Source organism: Protopterus annectens, chromosome 4.part0 (genome assembly GCF_019279795.1).
Source record: "Protopterus annectens isolate FY-2018-M chromosome 4.part0, PAN1.0, whole genome shotgun sequence".
NCBI lineage: Eukaryota > Metazoa > Chordata > Ceratodontiformes > Protopteridae > Protopterus > Protopterus annectens.
This window is the reverse complement of record NC_056733.1, coordinates 583,048,321-583,066,617: the sequence shown is the minus strand read 5'-3', so window position 1 is coordinate 583,066,617 and position 18,297 is coordinate 583,048,321. Positions and strand designations below refer to the sequence as shown.

Here is an 18,297-nt window from a genome sequence, read left to right as displayed (position 1 = left end):
ATACAGACAACCCTCTCCTCCTCCCCCCAACAAATTCTAACACATGTGAGAGATGCAACCATATAGCCATACTGGAGGCAAAGCTCTCTCAACTCAGTACTGGCGAAACCAGTCAGGAGGAGAAGGAAACCACACTCACTACAATTCCAGTCTCACATAGACCTACCACGACAGCAAACCAAACACATAAACACACAAAAACATACTCGGAGGCTCTAAATAAAAATCTGCCTAAGCAGCAGAGACCTCCAAAGCAGACACCCAAGCAACCACTACCCCAAAACAAAACACGTGCAACACATAGCTCACAAAGCCAGTGTGCTGAACAGTCACAGCCCTTAAGGCTAAACAACACACCTGATACACTTGTAATAGGTGACTCTATCGTCAGGCACACTGGCGTCCCGCTCACCAGGCTGAACAAGGAGAAGGTCACGGTGAGCTGCCTGTCGGGCGCTAGGATCCGCCACATAACACAAGCACTCAGGTCACTCCAAGGCAAGTACAAATATGACTCAGTCATTGTCCATGCTGGTGTGAATGACCTGAGACGTACCTCCCTGGACTACATGAAAAGAGACATAAAGGAGCTCTCTGAGCATGTAGCCCAGGCTGGTATGACCCTGACCTTGAGTAGCATCTTACCCTCACCAAGAGTGATGCCACAATATGAAGACAAGATGATCAATTTCAACAATTGTCTTAAGTATTGGTGTCATTCAAAGGGGATCCAATGCCTGTCAGCCTGGGATGACATGCTCGACAAGCCACGATGCATTCGCTAGGGACGGCTTGCACCTGTCACCCCTGGGCTTTTGGATATTGGCAAAGGCTCTTGCTACCCCCATAGTGCCTTTTTTAGGCAAGGCTCAAAAGACAAACCCACCTCCATAGGTATCACAAGGGATAAGGGATATCACTAAGAGTAATGTTACTGAATGCCAGAAGTCTAAACCTCAAGATGCACGCACTCAAAACTCTCCTTAGCATGGAGAACATCGATATCTGTGCAGTAACAGAAACCTGGTTCAAGGCTCCCGAGAGCACCCCAGTACTACCAGGTTATACCTCATACCATGCTTTTCGGCCCCAAAACTTGGACCGAACCACAAAAGGAGAGGGAGTATCAATATTCGTCAAAGATACCCACACCTCCAGGTTGGTGGCACAGCACGAAGCATCAGAGACTATCCATGTGCAACTAACAGTGGGTAAAACTGCCTTCCAGTTTATAGCCTGCTACAGACCACCCTCCCAAACCCAGGAACCCCACTCAGCCTTCCTGAGAATACTGGAAAATATGAAGATCTCTCCAAACACCATTATATTGGGCGACTTCAACTACCCAAACATAGACTGGGAGCATTACTCTAGCTCCAACACCCTAGCCCAAAGGTTCCTAAAATTTATAAACTCAAATGCTATGGAACAACTTGTTACCACTCCCACAAGAGGGGAAAACATAGTGGACCTGATCATCACCAACATGGGGACTCTATGCTCCAGACCAGAAGTGTATCCCTCACTGGTAAGATCAGACCATAAACTAATCTCACTGGATATTCACATCCCGACTCCACCCCCTGCCCTGAAAACCACAGTGAAAAACTTCTCTAAAGCAAATTTCACACTCCTCAAAACCGAGGTGGAATCCTTCAAAGCCCCCAGGCCTGTGGAAAATATGGCCCAGACCGCAGAATCCTTTATAAATGCATTCTATGAACACCTTCAGGAATGCATGGATCATGCAATCCCAAATAAAACCAAGACCCAATCCTCCAAAGGCAGGCGTCCTGTCTGGTGGACCCCAGCCATAAACAAACTATACAATAGAAGGAGGAAGCTACTACATGATAGAGCAAAATCCCAAAAAGGGAGGGCATCTCTGATCAGTATTAGCAAAAAACTACGGGCACTCATAAAATCGTCTAAGGCCAGCTTCGAGAGAAAAATTGCACAGGACACTAAGGATAATCACAAGGCTTTCTTTAGTTATGCTAGGAACCTGGGTGGGAATTCCCAGATATGCTCAGAATTAGTCCAAAATGACAAAAAATACATCAAACCCACAGACATTGCCAACATCCTAGCTGACAGGTTCAGCGCAAACTTCTCCTCCCCTCCCCACCAAAAGGGCAAATATCTATCACAGCAGAGTGCTGCCCCCCTGACATCTCAGATGCTCAGGTAAGAGCTGCCCTCTCCAAAAGTAAAAAACACAGCATCAATGGGACCAGACAGTGTCCCGGGCTGCATCCTACATGAACTCCAAGAAGAGCTAAACCCAAACATAAAACTACTGTTCAGTCTCAGCCTTACTACAGGATATGTACCCAAAGAGTGGCGTACAGCAACAGTGGTCCCTCTCCACAAAGGTGGTGCCTCAATGGCTCCTGGAAACTATCACCCCATAAGCCTGACTAGCTTGGTCTGCAAAGCTACGGAAAGGATCATCATGGACCTCATAAATAAAGATATTGGGGACCTACAGACACTGGATCCTACCCAGTTTGGCTTTGTTAAGGGCATATCCTGCCTCTTAAACCTGGTTGATTTCTTTGAAACAGTCACCAAGGCCATTGACGAGGGGAAGGTGGTCCACACAGCCTACCTGGACTTCGCAAAAGCCTTCGATACAATACCCCACTCGGGCATTATAGATAAGCTCACCAGCTTAAATATAAACCCCTATGTCACTAGATGGGTTGCAAACTGGCTCAAGGACAGAACCCACTTGGTTAGAATTGCTGGAGCCATGTCAGACTCCAAACCAGTTACAAGTGGCGTCCCACAAGGCTCAGTCCTGGGACCTCTCTTTTTCGGTATATATTTCTCGGAGGTACAGGCCAACACGAAAGGACTGTGGCTGACCAAGTTCGCAGATGACTGCAAACTGGGCGCCATAATAGACTCTCCAGCCGACACAAGCATCCTCCAAAAGGGCCTCATAGAAACAGACAACTGGTGCCAGAGCCATGGTCTCAAGCTAAATGCCAAAAAGTGTATAGTCATCCCCTTTGGCAAAAACAAAGTGCCCACAAATTACCACATAGGTGGTAATCCATTAAGTACAGAAAAAGTAATTAGGGACCTGGGGACCCAAGCATATAGCAATCTCTCATTTGACAACCACGTGGCCAAAGTGGTTAAAAAAACATTTTATATAGCCCACTTAATCATGAAGGGATTCACATCTAGATCAGGGGAGGTCACCGTGCCTCTTTACTCATCCCTCATCAGGCCCATAATTGAGTACAATGCCCCTTTTGGGATGTACCTTACCAAACACCTGCAGCAACTGGAAAGACCCCAAAAGTACCTCACCAAGAGGATCAAAGGGCTCAAACAGATGCCATATGCTGCCCCATTAAAGAAACTCCAGCTCTACTCAGTGGCATACCGCCTGCTCAGAGGCGATCTGTGCCTGACGTATAAAGCCATGTCCAACCCGGAATTAATGGACATGCTGCACCTCAGAAAATCTAAGTCCCATCGAGCTACGCGCTCGAGAGACTTGAACCTCAGCACTGAAATAAATAGGACATGCTGGAGGGACAGATTCATAACCCAGAGTCTACCTTCACTCTGGAATAAAATCCCAGTCCAGGTTAGGCAGAGTCCCTCATTGACTCTCTTCAAGAGGAATCTTGATGAGTGGATGGGAGATCGTAGGTTTACCCCGGGTATCACTTCTGTGTCACTGTTAGACAGAGGCACAGTATACTAACCTCGAAAAAGGGCATAGCAAAATTAATTTAAAATGGGTGGCGAAAGCCAAACACACTCTGGCTAGGCTTATAAATGCCCTAGGGCAGATAGCCTAGTATGAACCTATGAACCTATGAACCTATATCAAGGCTTAAAATAGAAAGCTCATTTTTTTTTCTTGTTTGCAAAGTCTGTTAAGGACAGTGATCTAATTACATTGTCTTCTACCTTTCTGTTTTTGATAAACCTGGTTTGGGCTTCATGAATTAATATTGAATGAATATTATTTAATCTGTCTGCTAAGATAGACATGAATATCTTATCAATGTTAAGCAAAGAAATTGGTCTGTATGATGTGCAAAGGTTGGTCTCTTTATTTGGTTTTAAGATGGGAGAGATGATAGAATACTTCCATGAGGGAGGGATGTTTGCTGTAGTTTTAACTTCTTTGAATGCACTGAGTAAGATTTTCAAGATGTTATCAGGTAAGAGTTTTTAAAATTCTGGAATTAGACCATCCAGCCTTGGTGCCTTTTTTGACTTAAGATTTTTTATTTGTTCCTTTAATTCTTTAAAGGGGTTTATCTATGTTATTAATATCATGTTTGGATAGCTTCTTTTGAATATTATTAGCAAGAAAGTTGTCTATACTTTTATCACTTGAGTTATTATTATTAATATTCTTGTAATGGTTTTTAAAACATAATAAGATACTTTTTAGATCTTTAACTTTGATAGTCTGATTATTTCTAGTGAATATTAGTTCTTTTATATGACTTTTTTCATTTAAATATTTAGATCTAATTGCAATTGTGTGCATACTCTTGGGATTAATTGAGCAGGACTGTAATCTGTTTTTTCCAGATTTATTGATATTTTATGCTGTGTGATATCCTGATATTCCTTGTTCAGTTTACATATATCATCTAATGCAGATTTGTCATTTGATGTAAGTTTTAGTTCATACATTTATTTTGTATGTCTACCAGTTTTTTTTCCCATTCTTTCCTTTTATTTATATACCAACTTTTGACTTTACCATGTAAGACTACGTTTAAAGTGTTCCATAGGATAATATCTGAAACCTCTCCATTATTATTGGCATCTAAGTAAAGCTTTATTTCACCTAGAAACCATTTTTATAGGTTCATAGGTTCATAGGTAGATACTAGGCTATTGGCCCTAGGGCCTATACAAGCCTAGCCAAAAAGTACCCTGATTTTTGCCACCCAAGAAAATTATTTTCCTGTGCCACTGTCGAGCAGAGCCACAGAAGTGATCCCCGGGGTGAATTTCCTATTTCCCATCCAATCATCAAGATTTTTCTTGAAGAGTGCTAATGAAGAGCTCTGTTTGACATAGATAAGTAGTCTGTTCCATAGTATGGGAAGTCGCTGGGACAGGAATCTATCCCTCCAGCATGTTCTGTTTATTGTGGTGGCAAGGTTTAGGTGTAAGTTTTAGTTCATAAAAATCCTTTTAAATCCTTGTACTGTTACTAGATAAGCAGGTAGTCTTTAGCAGAAGTTTAAGGCATCAGTATTAAGTGTTACATTGAAGGTGATCAGACATAGGGCATGATGTCAGCATTACATTATCAGTTTTGGCCAGTAAAAACTGGTTACAAAGACTTTGTCTATGTTGGTGTGCATGCCAAATCTGTAGGAGTAGTGAGAATACTTCAGGGAGGATACTATTTTTATACCGTCAATGTCAATTAGGTTTCTGTCTTTTATGTAGTTGGTCAAGTGCTTGGCAACAGGGGACATCTTGAAGGGCTTAGAGCTGGTGGTATCAGTGAAGGACACAATACAATTAAAATCACCTGCTAATAGTAACTCACCTTTAGACTTTAATGTTATGGTGTCTAAATGTTTTTTCACAGTTTTAGTCCCAATACCCGGTATCCAGTAGGTGTTTGCAAAATGTACATATTTTTATCTAGTTTTAGTATGACTAAAGCAAGCATACCATCACTGCTTGAGTATGAGTCAACTATTTCTGGACTTCTCATTGATTTTCTGTGTAAAATTAGGACACTTCTTCTTTTCTGGTTGTAGCTTGAACTTACCAAAATCTTATAATCATTAAAGGTTAATTTGTTTAGATCTTCTGTTACTAAGTTGGATTCCTGAATGAATGCAAAATCTGCTTTATGTAGCATTAAATATTTGTTGATACTACTCTTGTTCATGGGGTTGTTCAACCAATTGACAGTAATAGATATAATGTTAAATATTATCATTTGATGGAGACTGCTATTATAAGTAAAATTGAAAAGTGCTTTCCTTGATTCATTATGACAAATACATTTTTAAAACTGTTATGGACAATTTAAAAACTCTAAATTTGAAAATAAAACTGTATATTTTAATATCCTTCTGCATAGATAAAGTATATCCAGGCTTACTATTTCTCTCATAGAAGCCACAAACTAACCCTCTCATGACATCTAGTGAGAATTCCTAGCTACTGCATGTTAATAACAAGCAGATGGGAAAATGCATGTACATTAAAAACATACAAAAGGAAAAATTCAATTTAATATACTATGTATGCATGAACTAAGAACATGAAGCTATATACAATTTCTTAAAATTATTTTTATCTAAAAAAAAAGATACATTTAAAACTGTCACTGTCAGAAACATATTTGTAATTCTTATTTAAATAGAAATGTATTCCAGATTAAATAAATCACTATTTACAGTAAAACATATGCTTATAAGACTTTTAGATAAAAATAATTGCTAAATGAATGAAAACACCACCAAAAATGTCACTGCATTCGGCATTTATCAGACTTATCATTGAGTACAATGCCCCCTTTGGTATGTACCTAACCAGGCATATCCAGCAACTGGAACATCCACAGAGGCTCCTCACTAAAGTAATATGTCCAATGCAGACCTCCTCAAGGCCCTATCCCTGTATTCTGTCTCCTATAGGCTTTTGAGGGGAGATCTATGCCTGGCATACAGGGCATTGTCAGACCACACTATGATGGACCTCCTGCATATCCACAAAACAAAAAGTACCAGAATTACCCATTCTAAAGACTTAAACTTTGCCTGTGATATAAATAGGAGCTTCTGGAGAGAGAGAGATGTATCCCAGATACTATCCCATCTATGGAACAGGCTCCCCATCCATGTGAAGTAGAGTTCCTCCCTAATCCAGTTCAAGTGCAACTTGGACAATTGAATGGGAAACCAGAAATTCATCCCTGGTTTGGCACCTATGTCTCTGATGCAAGGAGGTAACTTGTAAATGGTTCATCTCCCAGGCCCATGCTTACACTTATCAAGGGTATCAGAACTTGTCAGAGATTTGGGATGTATGCCTAGGTTTTAAAAGGCCCTTGTGGTTGTTAGCCTAATAAACACCTATGAACCTATGAACCACAGTTCAAACGATCATTCTTGAATCTGACTGGCTGTTAGAGTTCAGTGAATAGAAATAGGTTCAGAGGTCACGCCTACATCCTGGAAGACAGCACAGATTATTTTGCATGACTCTGTGAGCTAACTGAAGCCTTTAGTAGCTTGAGCTTGTCATAAAAGTTATCAAAATTCGATCAACAAAGTAAGTAGGTGGGAATTTTCTAGTGAAGTGAAGCTTTGAAGTATAACTTGTAAAATGATGACTATTTAAAATAAAGACTCCAAATTACCAACCACATGCAGCTGTAAGATATATTAGCTAAATGGAGCACATTGCAGACATTCAGTTAAGTAGTAAATGTATATATAATAAAATGTCACCACTTTCTTAACAGTAACACAGTAAGCATTTCTCTCTCCTACTATGACACTAGGACTAAAACAAAAAGGGAAGGCACATACATGAAGAAATAAGTATAGGATATAAAAGAAATATGTATAAATACATGAAATGAGTAAGTAATTTTATACCATTTCACTAGTGCTATGCCATGTATATAAAGATATACAATTATAATATAGTAGTTTACAGCTGGATAAGATTTTGATTTACTCAAATTTTGAGTAATATATATTATTTATAAAGTTAGCATTGTTGTGGGAGAGATAATAGGAGAGAAAAAGTTACATTACCTTCTGTGTATGATTCCACATTATCCAGAAGAGAAAAAACAAAAGCTCGCAGGAAATGTGAAGTTATGTATAATCATTTGTCTCTGGGTTTCTTTTTTTCTTTAATAGTCCACTCATTTTTTGAAGCTTGCCTTTTTAAGTTCATCGTAGAATCCATGGTTTCAGGCTGACTTAAAAGGTTCTTTGTTTGGACAAATGTTGATGCTTCTTCGAGACAGTCAAAAGTTTTCTTTCCTTCTGTCAGGGATAGTCTTATTCTTGTGGGAATATGAGTTGTACTTTGATTCCTTCCTTTTTAATGATTTTATTAGAGGGACACATGCTCTTCTTTTTAACATTAAAAGGGGTGAAAAGTCATTGTCAAACCTGATAGTTTGGTCACCAATTTTTAATGGAGCAAGGGACCAGGCAGTTCTTAAAACAAGGTCTTTTTCTTGAGTGGAGATAAATCTTACAATAATACATTTTGGATGGATGTTTTTACTGGATACGGAAGTTGTAGTTAAAGATCTGTGTGCCCTTTCTATCCTGAAGGCTAGTGCTTCAGGTAGTTTTAGGATTTTATGTATCCAAGAAGTCAGGAAATGAATCATATTGTCCCCCTCCATCTGCTCCGGGATGCCATAGATTCTTATATTGTTTCTTCTGGTTCTATTCTCAATGTCTATCTTTTCAATGAGTCTGGTGTTTTCTTGAAGAAGAAAGTCTATGTTATTCTCTCTTTCTATTAACCCGTTGTCTATATCTGTTACAGAATCTTCTAAAGCTGTTTTCAGCTTGTCATCCAAGCCACGCCCCCATCTCCTCACATCCTTCATTCATAATCTTCCCCTTCAATATATATTCTTTCTACAATATCTGTTGAGCATCAGATTTGTTAAACATAGCTTTTCTCCCTTGATTTTAGAATAGCAGAGTTCCTCTAGCAAACAGCTTCACTATATTCATACAGTTACTTATTACTCCATGTTATGTCCTGTTTTACCAATTTTTAGTCAATGGGCATGCTATATTTGCATTTATTGATATTTACCACATTTATTGTTGATAAATGTGCCATGCATTGTATATACCAATGTTTTAAATATTTATGCATTCATTGCAATGGTCTTAATACACGTATAGTTTTGTGTTTGTTAGGATTAAGGATTATAAATTATGCATTGAAGATTAAAGTATGGTTTTGACTATATTGTTATATTTGTGAATTTCTTCAACTTTTGGTTAAAGTGATTTGGTCATCAAAATGTCCTTACCTTTGCACTACACAAAGTAGTATACATTCTGCTGAACAACATTTCTGTAGCATTATAAAAGGGTGTCCGACAGCTCCTTTCACTTCATTGGTGGAAAACGCTTTCTATATCACCTCTTTCTCTATGATTAAAGTAAACTTTAACCTAGTGACGTCATGGCAGTGAGAATGTCAAGTGCATCCATAGACTTTAATGAGGGCACTGCCGTCCATGGACAGAGGTGCACCATTACAGTCTATGGACACAGAGCTCGCTCTGTTTACAGTGATGTGATGATGGATCACAGTAGATTTATTTAGATTGTGGATTAATTAAAAACTTACAAACTTTTTATTAAAAAACAGGCCAAATAAATACTAAATTACAACAACATAGGTGCATTGCGGTGCCTAACTCACTTGATGCCATGATGTACCAACGAACATGACCAAATCACATTAATTACTACAGTCTGCTGCAGTGGTACATTATCAGGACCTGTGACATCATACTTTAGACTTCACTTACTGAGAAAGTATATAATTGCTTTTATGATCTGTGCAGCATTTAAAAAGTAGTTTTAAAGTGTTTATATTGAGAATTTGTAAGCAGCTGTAACTCCTGAAAGTTAAACACATAAAGTAACATATTTCAGTTGTAACCCCCAACAATTAAACTATACAGCAACAACATGAAGGCAATGGACCAATAAACATTGTTAAGAATTTTACCATTTCTTCATTGTTGGCGTGATCTTTTAAATTGTAGTACATGTTGGAATAACATGGTAATATATTAGGAAGTGCTACAGGCAATTATAGATTGAAGTATTTTAAAGTTATTGTATGTTTTTGCCCAATTCATTGGAAATAGGACGAATGAGTTCTATAATAGTTCATGACACTGACCGATATGCAGCTGTCTTTTTCTAGTACTTTTAAAGGAGAGGGTATATGATGATGTTTTTACAAAAGTCACAGGTGTTACACTCGTTTGTATGTATCTTGATAATCAGCCCATATTATACAATACATCTGAACTTTAGCACTGGCAGCTAAATTAAAAATAGCAAATCAACTAAATTGTGTCATCATGGATTGATGACTTTGGGATCCTTATTAAATATTTTTATTCTTAGTAACATTTTCCTGCCAGGTTTGTGTGTTCTGTATGCTCTCCAACAGCCAGACAAGTGTTTTCCTAACAAAAAAAAAATTATGTTAAAGTTAATTTTTAAAGTACTTATATCTTTGAATAAAATTATTCATCATTCAGGAACAATTTTGGATTATATTATACTGTTTCTGTTTCAGATTCAAGCTGGTATATAAAATTAACTTTTGTTCTGTAATCTATAGGTTTTAAGTCCACTGAGCATAGACATGTCTATGTATGTTCGTGATGCCTTAGCCAAAGCTATTTATGGCCGAACTTTCACTTGGTTGGTCAATATAATTAATAATTCATTAGCTAATAAGGTAAGTAAGTCACATATTTTTGCTGCTGTTATTTGTACTACCATCAAAAGTCATTGCTAATGCACAATATAGGTTAAGGCAACCCATCTAAAAAATACAGCAATACTCTCTCTAACCACAATTTTCCTTCCTTTGCACTGCAAGTTATACTAACCGTGGATTGTGGCAGACTATGTTATAAGTCTGCTAATCTTAACATTAAGCCTTTTCTGAATTCCCTGTATATCTTACAGTAATGCTTATGCACATGTTCACAATGTACAATTACTCATATTAACAACTAACATAATGGGTCTCTCATTCCATTAAAACCAGCAAAATACTCATGTATCAGAAAAGCTGTTTCTGCTTTAAACATTAGATAATTTCAAGCAATTATGGTAATGAAGAATGACATCTAATGAAATTATATTTCAGTTTTTTCTACAGGAATTGGATCTATAGCATAAAATCAAATACACAAATGTTTTAATGCCAAAATATAGAACCCAGAAGATCAAAATGCCATACATTGTCAAGAAAAAAAAATCTTCTTTTATGGGGGGAGTGCAAGCCCCCATATATTTAAATAAGCCACTTGAAAATGAAATCCATCCATAGTTGAATTAAATGTTAAAAAAATGTTAATAAAATCAAACTAAAATAAAACACAGACTGCAAATAGCTTAATGGAAAACAGTATCACTTGTAGAAGTGACTTAGTACTACCTATGGGTACTAAAATGAATTAAAAGCATCACTATAACACTACTATAAATCCTAGCAAAATCCAAAGTATCCTAGTAAAATAAATAAAAAATACATATGAAATTAACACTATGTGGAAAGACTGAGCCCTCTCTGCAATAGAAGTAGTAGGATTTGAGTAGCGTCCTCAGTACTAGGGGAGTCAGACAGGATGAGGGAAGATTGAATGGATAAATGGAGCCCACTCACCTCCCTCAGTGGGGTAGGGGTTTGGTGCATATGTCTGGGTGCACTATCTCTGGTAGAATTACTACTGAAGGCAGAGGTATTGCACAGGTGGGGCTGTTTGATTGCATGCTCATGGAGGCAGGCACTTACATACTTAAGCCCATCACGTGACACCACTGTAATGTTACGGCTATGTGCAGGGAATTGGTAAGGCTAAAACTAGGCCTATATGACACTCACAGCCCCAGTTTGCCTTAATATTAACCAAGGAAGGAATGACCCTCTACACAGTGGATTATTAGGGTGTCTGGGGTGTGATCTGATAGTCAGTAATGGACATGCAAAAAGAAAGCGAAAATAACTGAATGCAACAAAATTAGAGTAGAACAAATACATGCGAGCTGGACCATTGATAAAAGCATACACATGCTACCTAAAGACATGTTCCATAGAAACGTAGCCAATTAACTTGAAATGAATGAGAAGCACTAATCTACCTTAAAAACACACACAAACAAAATATTTGAATTTATGGGGGTCTGCTGTGTGATACATTAAGGATTCTGTGCTTCAGGATTCGAGAAAATGAACTCAGTTCAAGACTTGCGATTGTGCAACTCTTTTCCTAACCTTTCAGCATATGATATGTATGTATTCCACATATATGTCACCTACGGGTATACTGTAGAGCAACGCGAAAAACTGGGTCTTCTGCCATGCTTTTCTATCTAGAAAATATAATTAAAAAAAGGAAATGCTCAACATTTTAATGTATTCATTTGTTGACCAAGGTGTGCCAGCGGGTAAACGAGGCATCTCTTTGGCAAGGATATACAACCAGAATTATAATATGCAAGAAATGTACATGCAGTTCAACAAAGTATGAAATATGAAAATCTGTAAATATCAAACTAGTATGAACTAAAATTATTAAAATGATTTAAATATCAAAAAAGCAGAAGTCATAGACAATGATGGCAATGTTCTAACTGAAACTTATGAAGATTCAGAAATTAATAAAATGGGAAAGAGTATAAAATTTGTAGTGCTCAGTTCTAAGCAAATGCTGACATAGTTGTGAACATTCTGAGATGTGCAACTCTAGTACATGAGCTAATTAGCATATCTAAACTTAACATATATAAACTATTAGACTGAAGAAATCCTTTAAGTTCTTCATGAGTTCCTAATGCACAACTGACTGAATTATGCATTCTTCAGCCAGAGGCAAAGGAGGAGTACAGAGCTACAGTGACCCATAGTTAAGAAGTCTAGCCTACAATGGACAAAATTCCCTGCCCTAGATTGGGGTGAATAGTTTACAAACGATACTGTCTCTGGCTAAGATTTGCACAATACATATAAGCACTTCATTGTACACCATTTGTAGCTCATGATACATGATAAATGGAATTGTACTGTATTTACAGATTCCACTATAACTGAAATATAAACTGAAAACAGTTATACATAATGGCAACCCATCATGAAAGATGATTATGTTTTTTTGTCTTCATTTTCATTGTTTAGGTCAAATAACTAACTAATACACTTGGTTTCATTAGGACAAAAAATAAGAACTGTGAAGTGACTGAACAATGGTCATGCAGTGAGTTAGGATCTGATGACATATATAGATCCTAGAAACATGGTTGATGATTCATTTATTACCTAGTTCAATTCACTTTCTAAAGTTATATTTGCAAAAGAAACTAATTTATTATGTTTACATATTCTTTCACAATGCAAACGTACGTCAGTGGTTACAAACTACAGGAAACATTGTCATTGTTATTTAATATCTGCATTATTATTTAAATAACGTTTAATTTTAACATTTTGTCCAATAGGATCCAAGTAGAAAAACAGTAATTGGTCTGCTGGATATCTATGGATTTGAAGTATTTGAAATGAACAGGTAAGTATAGCCTTATTAAATACATTTCTTTAAGAGAGTATGGAAGGCATGCAGTAATACGAAGTTGTAGTAAAACTCACAATCATACATTTTGCTACACTTTGCTACTCACTGAAGAAAGAACTAAAATTACATAAGCATATCTCCATTCTGTACTGTTTACTATAATTTTGTGATTGCAAATAAGTCCACTGTCTATTTCTCATTCATTTTGAGGTGAGCTTAGTTGACTTCCAGCACATCCTTGTCCCTTTTGGATCATTTATTTCTTCCAGTGAGAGGAAAAGGTCCTGCTGTCAAATACTTGTCAGGTGGATATTTTCTTGCTGGAGGAGATGCCCTTATTGGTTCTACTTCAGTGAGGACACACCCTTAAAAACTAAAGAGCCAGAGAAAAGAACATCACACTGTGGCTGATTGAAGGAATTTATGAAATGAGTGAGAAGCAAATGTGAAAGAGGAAGAACTCCCCTATGATGCTGTATGTTTTACACCACACTCCAGTGAGTGGGACAACTATGTGACTAAAGCCTGCATTCTCACTATGACTGAATCCCAAGCTTTCTGTCCAAGGAGCAAAGGAATGAGATGGCACACAGTGTGCTCTGTCTCCCCTTTCCAAATTCATAGTGGAAGCCAACTGTCTTGGGTCACATTCAGGGCTTCAGGCTACTGCGACATGAAGTCAGCCTTGCCATTAACTTAGACCCATTAGCTTAGACATTCAAGCAGCTACACCCCATAGCTTAAATTATATTTGGTAGGTGCCACTGACCCTTGAAGAGTAATACATATTCACATTATCCAGGTATTTCAAACATTCTGGTTTTAATATTAGAACTAACTGTTTATTGCTGAACATATTTTGGTAATGTTGCCCCATTCCATATCATGTTCTCCACTGGTCTGTGCACTTCCTGAGTTCAAAAGCATGCATTCTTCCAGGGGGTCACCTAAACCAGATTCAGGAAATGAGGCCCCCAACAAGGCAGATGAGTGGCAAAGATGTATGACAATAAGTGAGCTATAGGAAATGGGGTGCTTTGTTACTTTCACATAATGCAGACTAGAATAATTTCAGTTCTTGTCAAGATTGTAAAAGCTTAACATCCTGCTGGCTTGGGCAGAATACCCACCTAAGATGCCAGTGATGTGGAGTCAGCGAATGACTCAGGTGTCAGAAGGCACTGCAGGAGTCAAATTAGTTAGCTGATGTCTAGTTGTTTCTTCTCAGAATGCAACAACCTATTTGAGTATCCTTAGTGATAGCAGGGAAAAATACAAATACAATCTCAGGTGGGCCAGTAATCTAGGTAAAACTAGAATCTCTAAGCTAATTATGCATGCCTTGTTTGTTGTGGCATAGACTGGATTCGGGCCTGCTGGATCTAGCTTTGTTTGTGTAACTTGAGCACTAATCCAGGCATTCTCTAAAGTATTCAATTGTATTTATTACTGCTTGGTAGTAACTTGATTAAAGTGTAGCTATCATTCTAAGTCTTTTGGATTAAGCACTTAGGCTTCAGACCAGTTGTTTTACATTAGGAAGGTTTGTGGCATGCACTGTGGTGTCAGGACAGGTAGCTTTCATCCTTCTAAGTTGGGAACTGTTGATTGACAGCCCAGTGTCTGTTATTCTTAAAGTGTATTAGTTCTGGTTTAAGCACTTGGGCTTCAGGCCAGTTATTTTACATTAAGAAGGTTCGTGGTCTGCACTCTTGTGGGAGAAGAGGCTGGACTCTGCCCTTCTGAGCTGGGAATTTCTGGTTAAAGGTTTATAGTGCCTGAATATTTGAACTGTATCTTACTGAAATTGGTACACCTTGTTTGCTGTAGCATAGACTAGATCCAGGCCTGCTGAATCTAGCTTTGTTTATATGCTTGTTGTTTGTTTGCTTGTTATTTCCCTGGAACGCTAATTCCACCTAATACGCGGCTTCTCAGCGTTTCTGTGGATCACTAGTGATATCTGCATTGCTTACTGTACTTATTTCCTTGTTTCACTTGAAAGAAAGTTACTGTTTGTCGTTTTTGCATTTAAGTTACCTGTAACACATTGCACTTAAGTTACCTGGCACTTGCTCACTAAAGCAATTATATAAGTCAGCACTAAAAATTATAAGCACTACACCCTCTCTCCCCACTGGCCCTTGTTTTCAATTATTAAGGAATTCCCAATATTATTCTAGCATGTCCAAAGGTCAGTTGTCAGTCTCCTTTGGACATGCTACCTCTACCCCAAAACAAAACACGTGCAACACATATCTCACAAAGCCAGTGTGCCGAACAGTCATAGCCCTTAAGACTAAACAACACACCTGATACACTTGTAATAGGTGACTCTATCATCAGGCACACTGATGTCCCGCTCACCAGGCTGAACAAGGAGAGGGTCACGGTGAGCAGCCTGTCGGGCGCTAGGATCCGCCACATAACACAAGCACTCAGGTCACTCCAAGGCAAGTACAAATATAACTCAGTCATTGTCCATGCTGGTGTGAATGACCTGAGACGTACCTCCCTGGACTACATGAAAAGAGACATAAAGGAGCTCTCTGAGCATGTAGCCCAGGCCGGTATGACCCTGACCTTGAGTAGCATCTTACCCTCACCAAGAATTATGCCACAATATGAAGACAAGATGATCAATTTCAACAATTGGCTTACGTACTGGTGTCATTCAAAGGGGATCCAATGCCTGTCAGCTTGGAATGATATGCTCGACAAGCCACGATGCTTCACTAGGGACGGCTTGCACCTGTCACCCCTGGGCTTCCGGATATTGGCAAAGGCTCTTGCTACCCCCATAGTGCCATTTTTAGGCAAGGCTCAAAAGACAAACCCACCTCCATAGGTATCACAAGGGATAAGAAACTAAGAGTAATGCTACTCAACGCCAGAAGTCTAAACCTCAAGATGCACGCACTCGAAACTCTCCTTAGCATGGAGAATATCGATATCTGTGCAGTAACAGAAACATGGTTCAGGGCTTCCGAGAGCACCCCAGCACTACCAGGTTATACCTCATACCATGCTTTTCGGTCCCAAAACTTGGACTGAACCACAAAAGGAGGGGGAGTATCGATATTCATCAAAGATACCCACACCTCCAGGTTGGTGGCAAAGCACGAAGCATCAGAGACTATCCATGTGCAACTAACAGTGGGTAAAACTGCCTTCCAGTTTATAGCCTGCTACAGACCACCCTCCCAAACCCAGGAACCCCACTCAGCCTTCCTGAGAACACTGGAAAATATGAAGGTCTCTCCAAACACCATTATATTGGGCGACCTCAACTACCCAAACATAGACTGGGAGCATGACTCTAGCTCCAACACCCTAGCCCAAAGGTTCCTAGAATTTATAAACTCAAATGCTATGGAACAACTTGTTACTACTCCCACAAGAGGGGAAAACATACTGGACCTGATCATCACCAACATGGGGACTCTATGCTCCAGACCAGAAGTGTATCCCTCACTGGTAAGATCAGACCATAAACTAATCTCACTGGATATTCACATCCCGACCCCACCCCCTGCCCAGAAAACCACAGTGAAAAACTTTTCTAAAGCAAATTTCACACTCCTCAAAACCTAGGTGGAATCCTTCAAAGGCCCCAGGCCTGTGGAAAATACGGCCCAGACCACAGAATCCTTTATAAATGCATTCTATGAACACCTTCAGGAATGCATGGATCATGCGATCCCAAATAAAACCAAGACCCAATCCTCCAAAGGCAGACGTCCTGTCTGGTGGACCCCAGCCATAAACAAACTATACAATAGAAGGAGGAAGCTACTAAATGATAGAGCAAAATCCCAAAAAGGGAAGGCATCACTGATCAGTATTAGCAAAAAACTACGGGCACTCATAAAATTGTCTAAGGCCAGCTTCGAGAGATAAATTGCACAGGACACTAAGGATAATCACAAGGCTTTCTTTAGTTATGTTAGGAACCTGGGTGGTAATTCCCAGATATGCTCAGAATTAGTCCAAAATGACAAAAAATACACTGAACCCACAGACATTGCCAACATCCTAACTGACAGGTTCAGCGCAAACTTCTCCCCCCCCACCAAAAGGGCAAATATCTATCCCAGCAGAGTGCTGCCTTCCTGACATCTCAGATGCTCAGGTAAGAGCCGCCCTCTCCAAAGCAAAAAACACAGCATCAATGGGACCAGATGGTGTCCCGGGCTGCGTCCTACATGAACTCCAAGAAGAGCTGAACCCAAACATAAAACTACTGTTCAATCTCAGCCTTACTACAGGATATGTGCCCAAAGACTGGCGTACAGCAACAGTGGTCCCTCTCCATAAAGGTGGTGCCTCAACGGATCCTGGAAACTATCGCCCCATAAGCCTGACTAGCTTGGTCTGCAAAGCTATGGAAAGGATCATCATGGACCTCATAAATAAAGATATTGGGGACCTACAGACACTGGATCCTACCCAGTTCAGCTTTGTTAAGGGCAGATCCTGCCTCTTAAACCTGGTTGATTTCTTTGAAACAGTCACCAAGGCGATTGACGAGGGGAAGGTGGTCCACACAGCCTACCTGGACCTCGCAAAAGCCTTCGATACAATACCCCACTCGGGCATTATAGATAAGCTCACCAGCTTAAATATAAACCCCTATGTCACTAGATGGATTGCAAACTGGCTCAAGGACAGAACCCACATGGTTAGAATTGCTGGAGCCATGCCAGACTCCAAACCAGTTACAAGTGGTGTCCCACAAGGCTCAGTCCTGGGACCTCTCTTGTTCAGTATATATTTCTCGGAGGTACAGGCCAACACGGAGGGACTGTGGCTGACCAAGTTCGCAGATGACTGCAAACTGGGCACCATAATCAACTCTCCAGCCGACACAAGCATCCTCCAAAAGGGCCTCATAGAAACAGACAACTGGTGCCAGAGCAATGGACTCAAGCTAAATGCCAAAAAGTGTATAGTCGTCCCCT

The 18,297-nt window shown here is 39.3% G+C and overlaps 1 protein-coding gene across 1 annotated transcript in view; it reads left to right on the top strand.

The window, feature by feature from the left end:
* MYO1H (myosin IH) overlaps nucleotides 1-18,297 on the top strand; it is an 835,299-nt gene that overhangs the window by 133,858 nt on the left and 683,144 nt on the right. Inside the window, exons 9-10 of the mRNA XM_044068514.1 lie at nucleotides 10,378-10,497; nucleotides 13,263-13,330. Of these exons, the coding sequence (XP_043924449.1) occupies nucleotides 10,378-10,497; nucleotides 13,263-13,330 (188 nt within the window). The remainder of the gene's footprint in view (nucleotides 1-10,377; nucleotides 10,498-13,262; nucleotides 13,331-18,297) is intronic.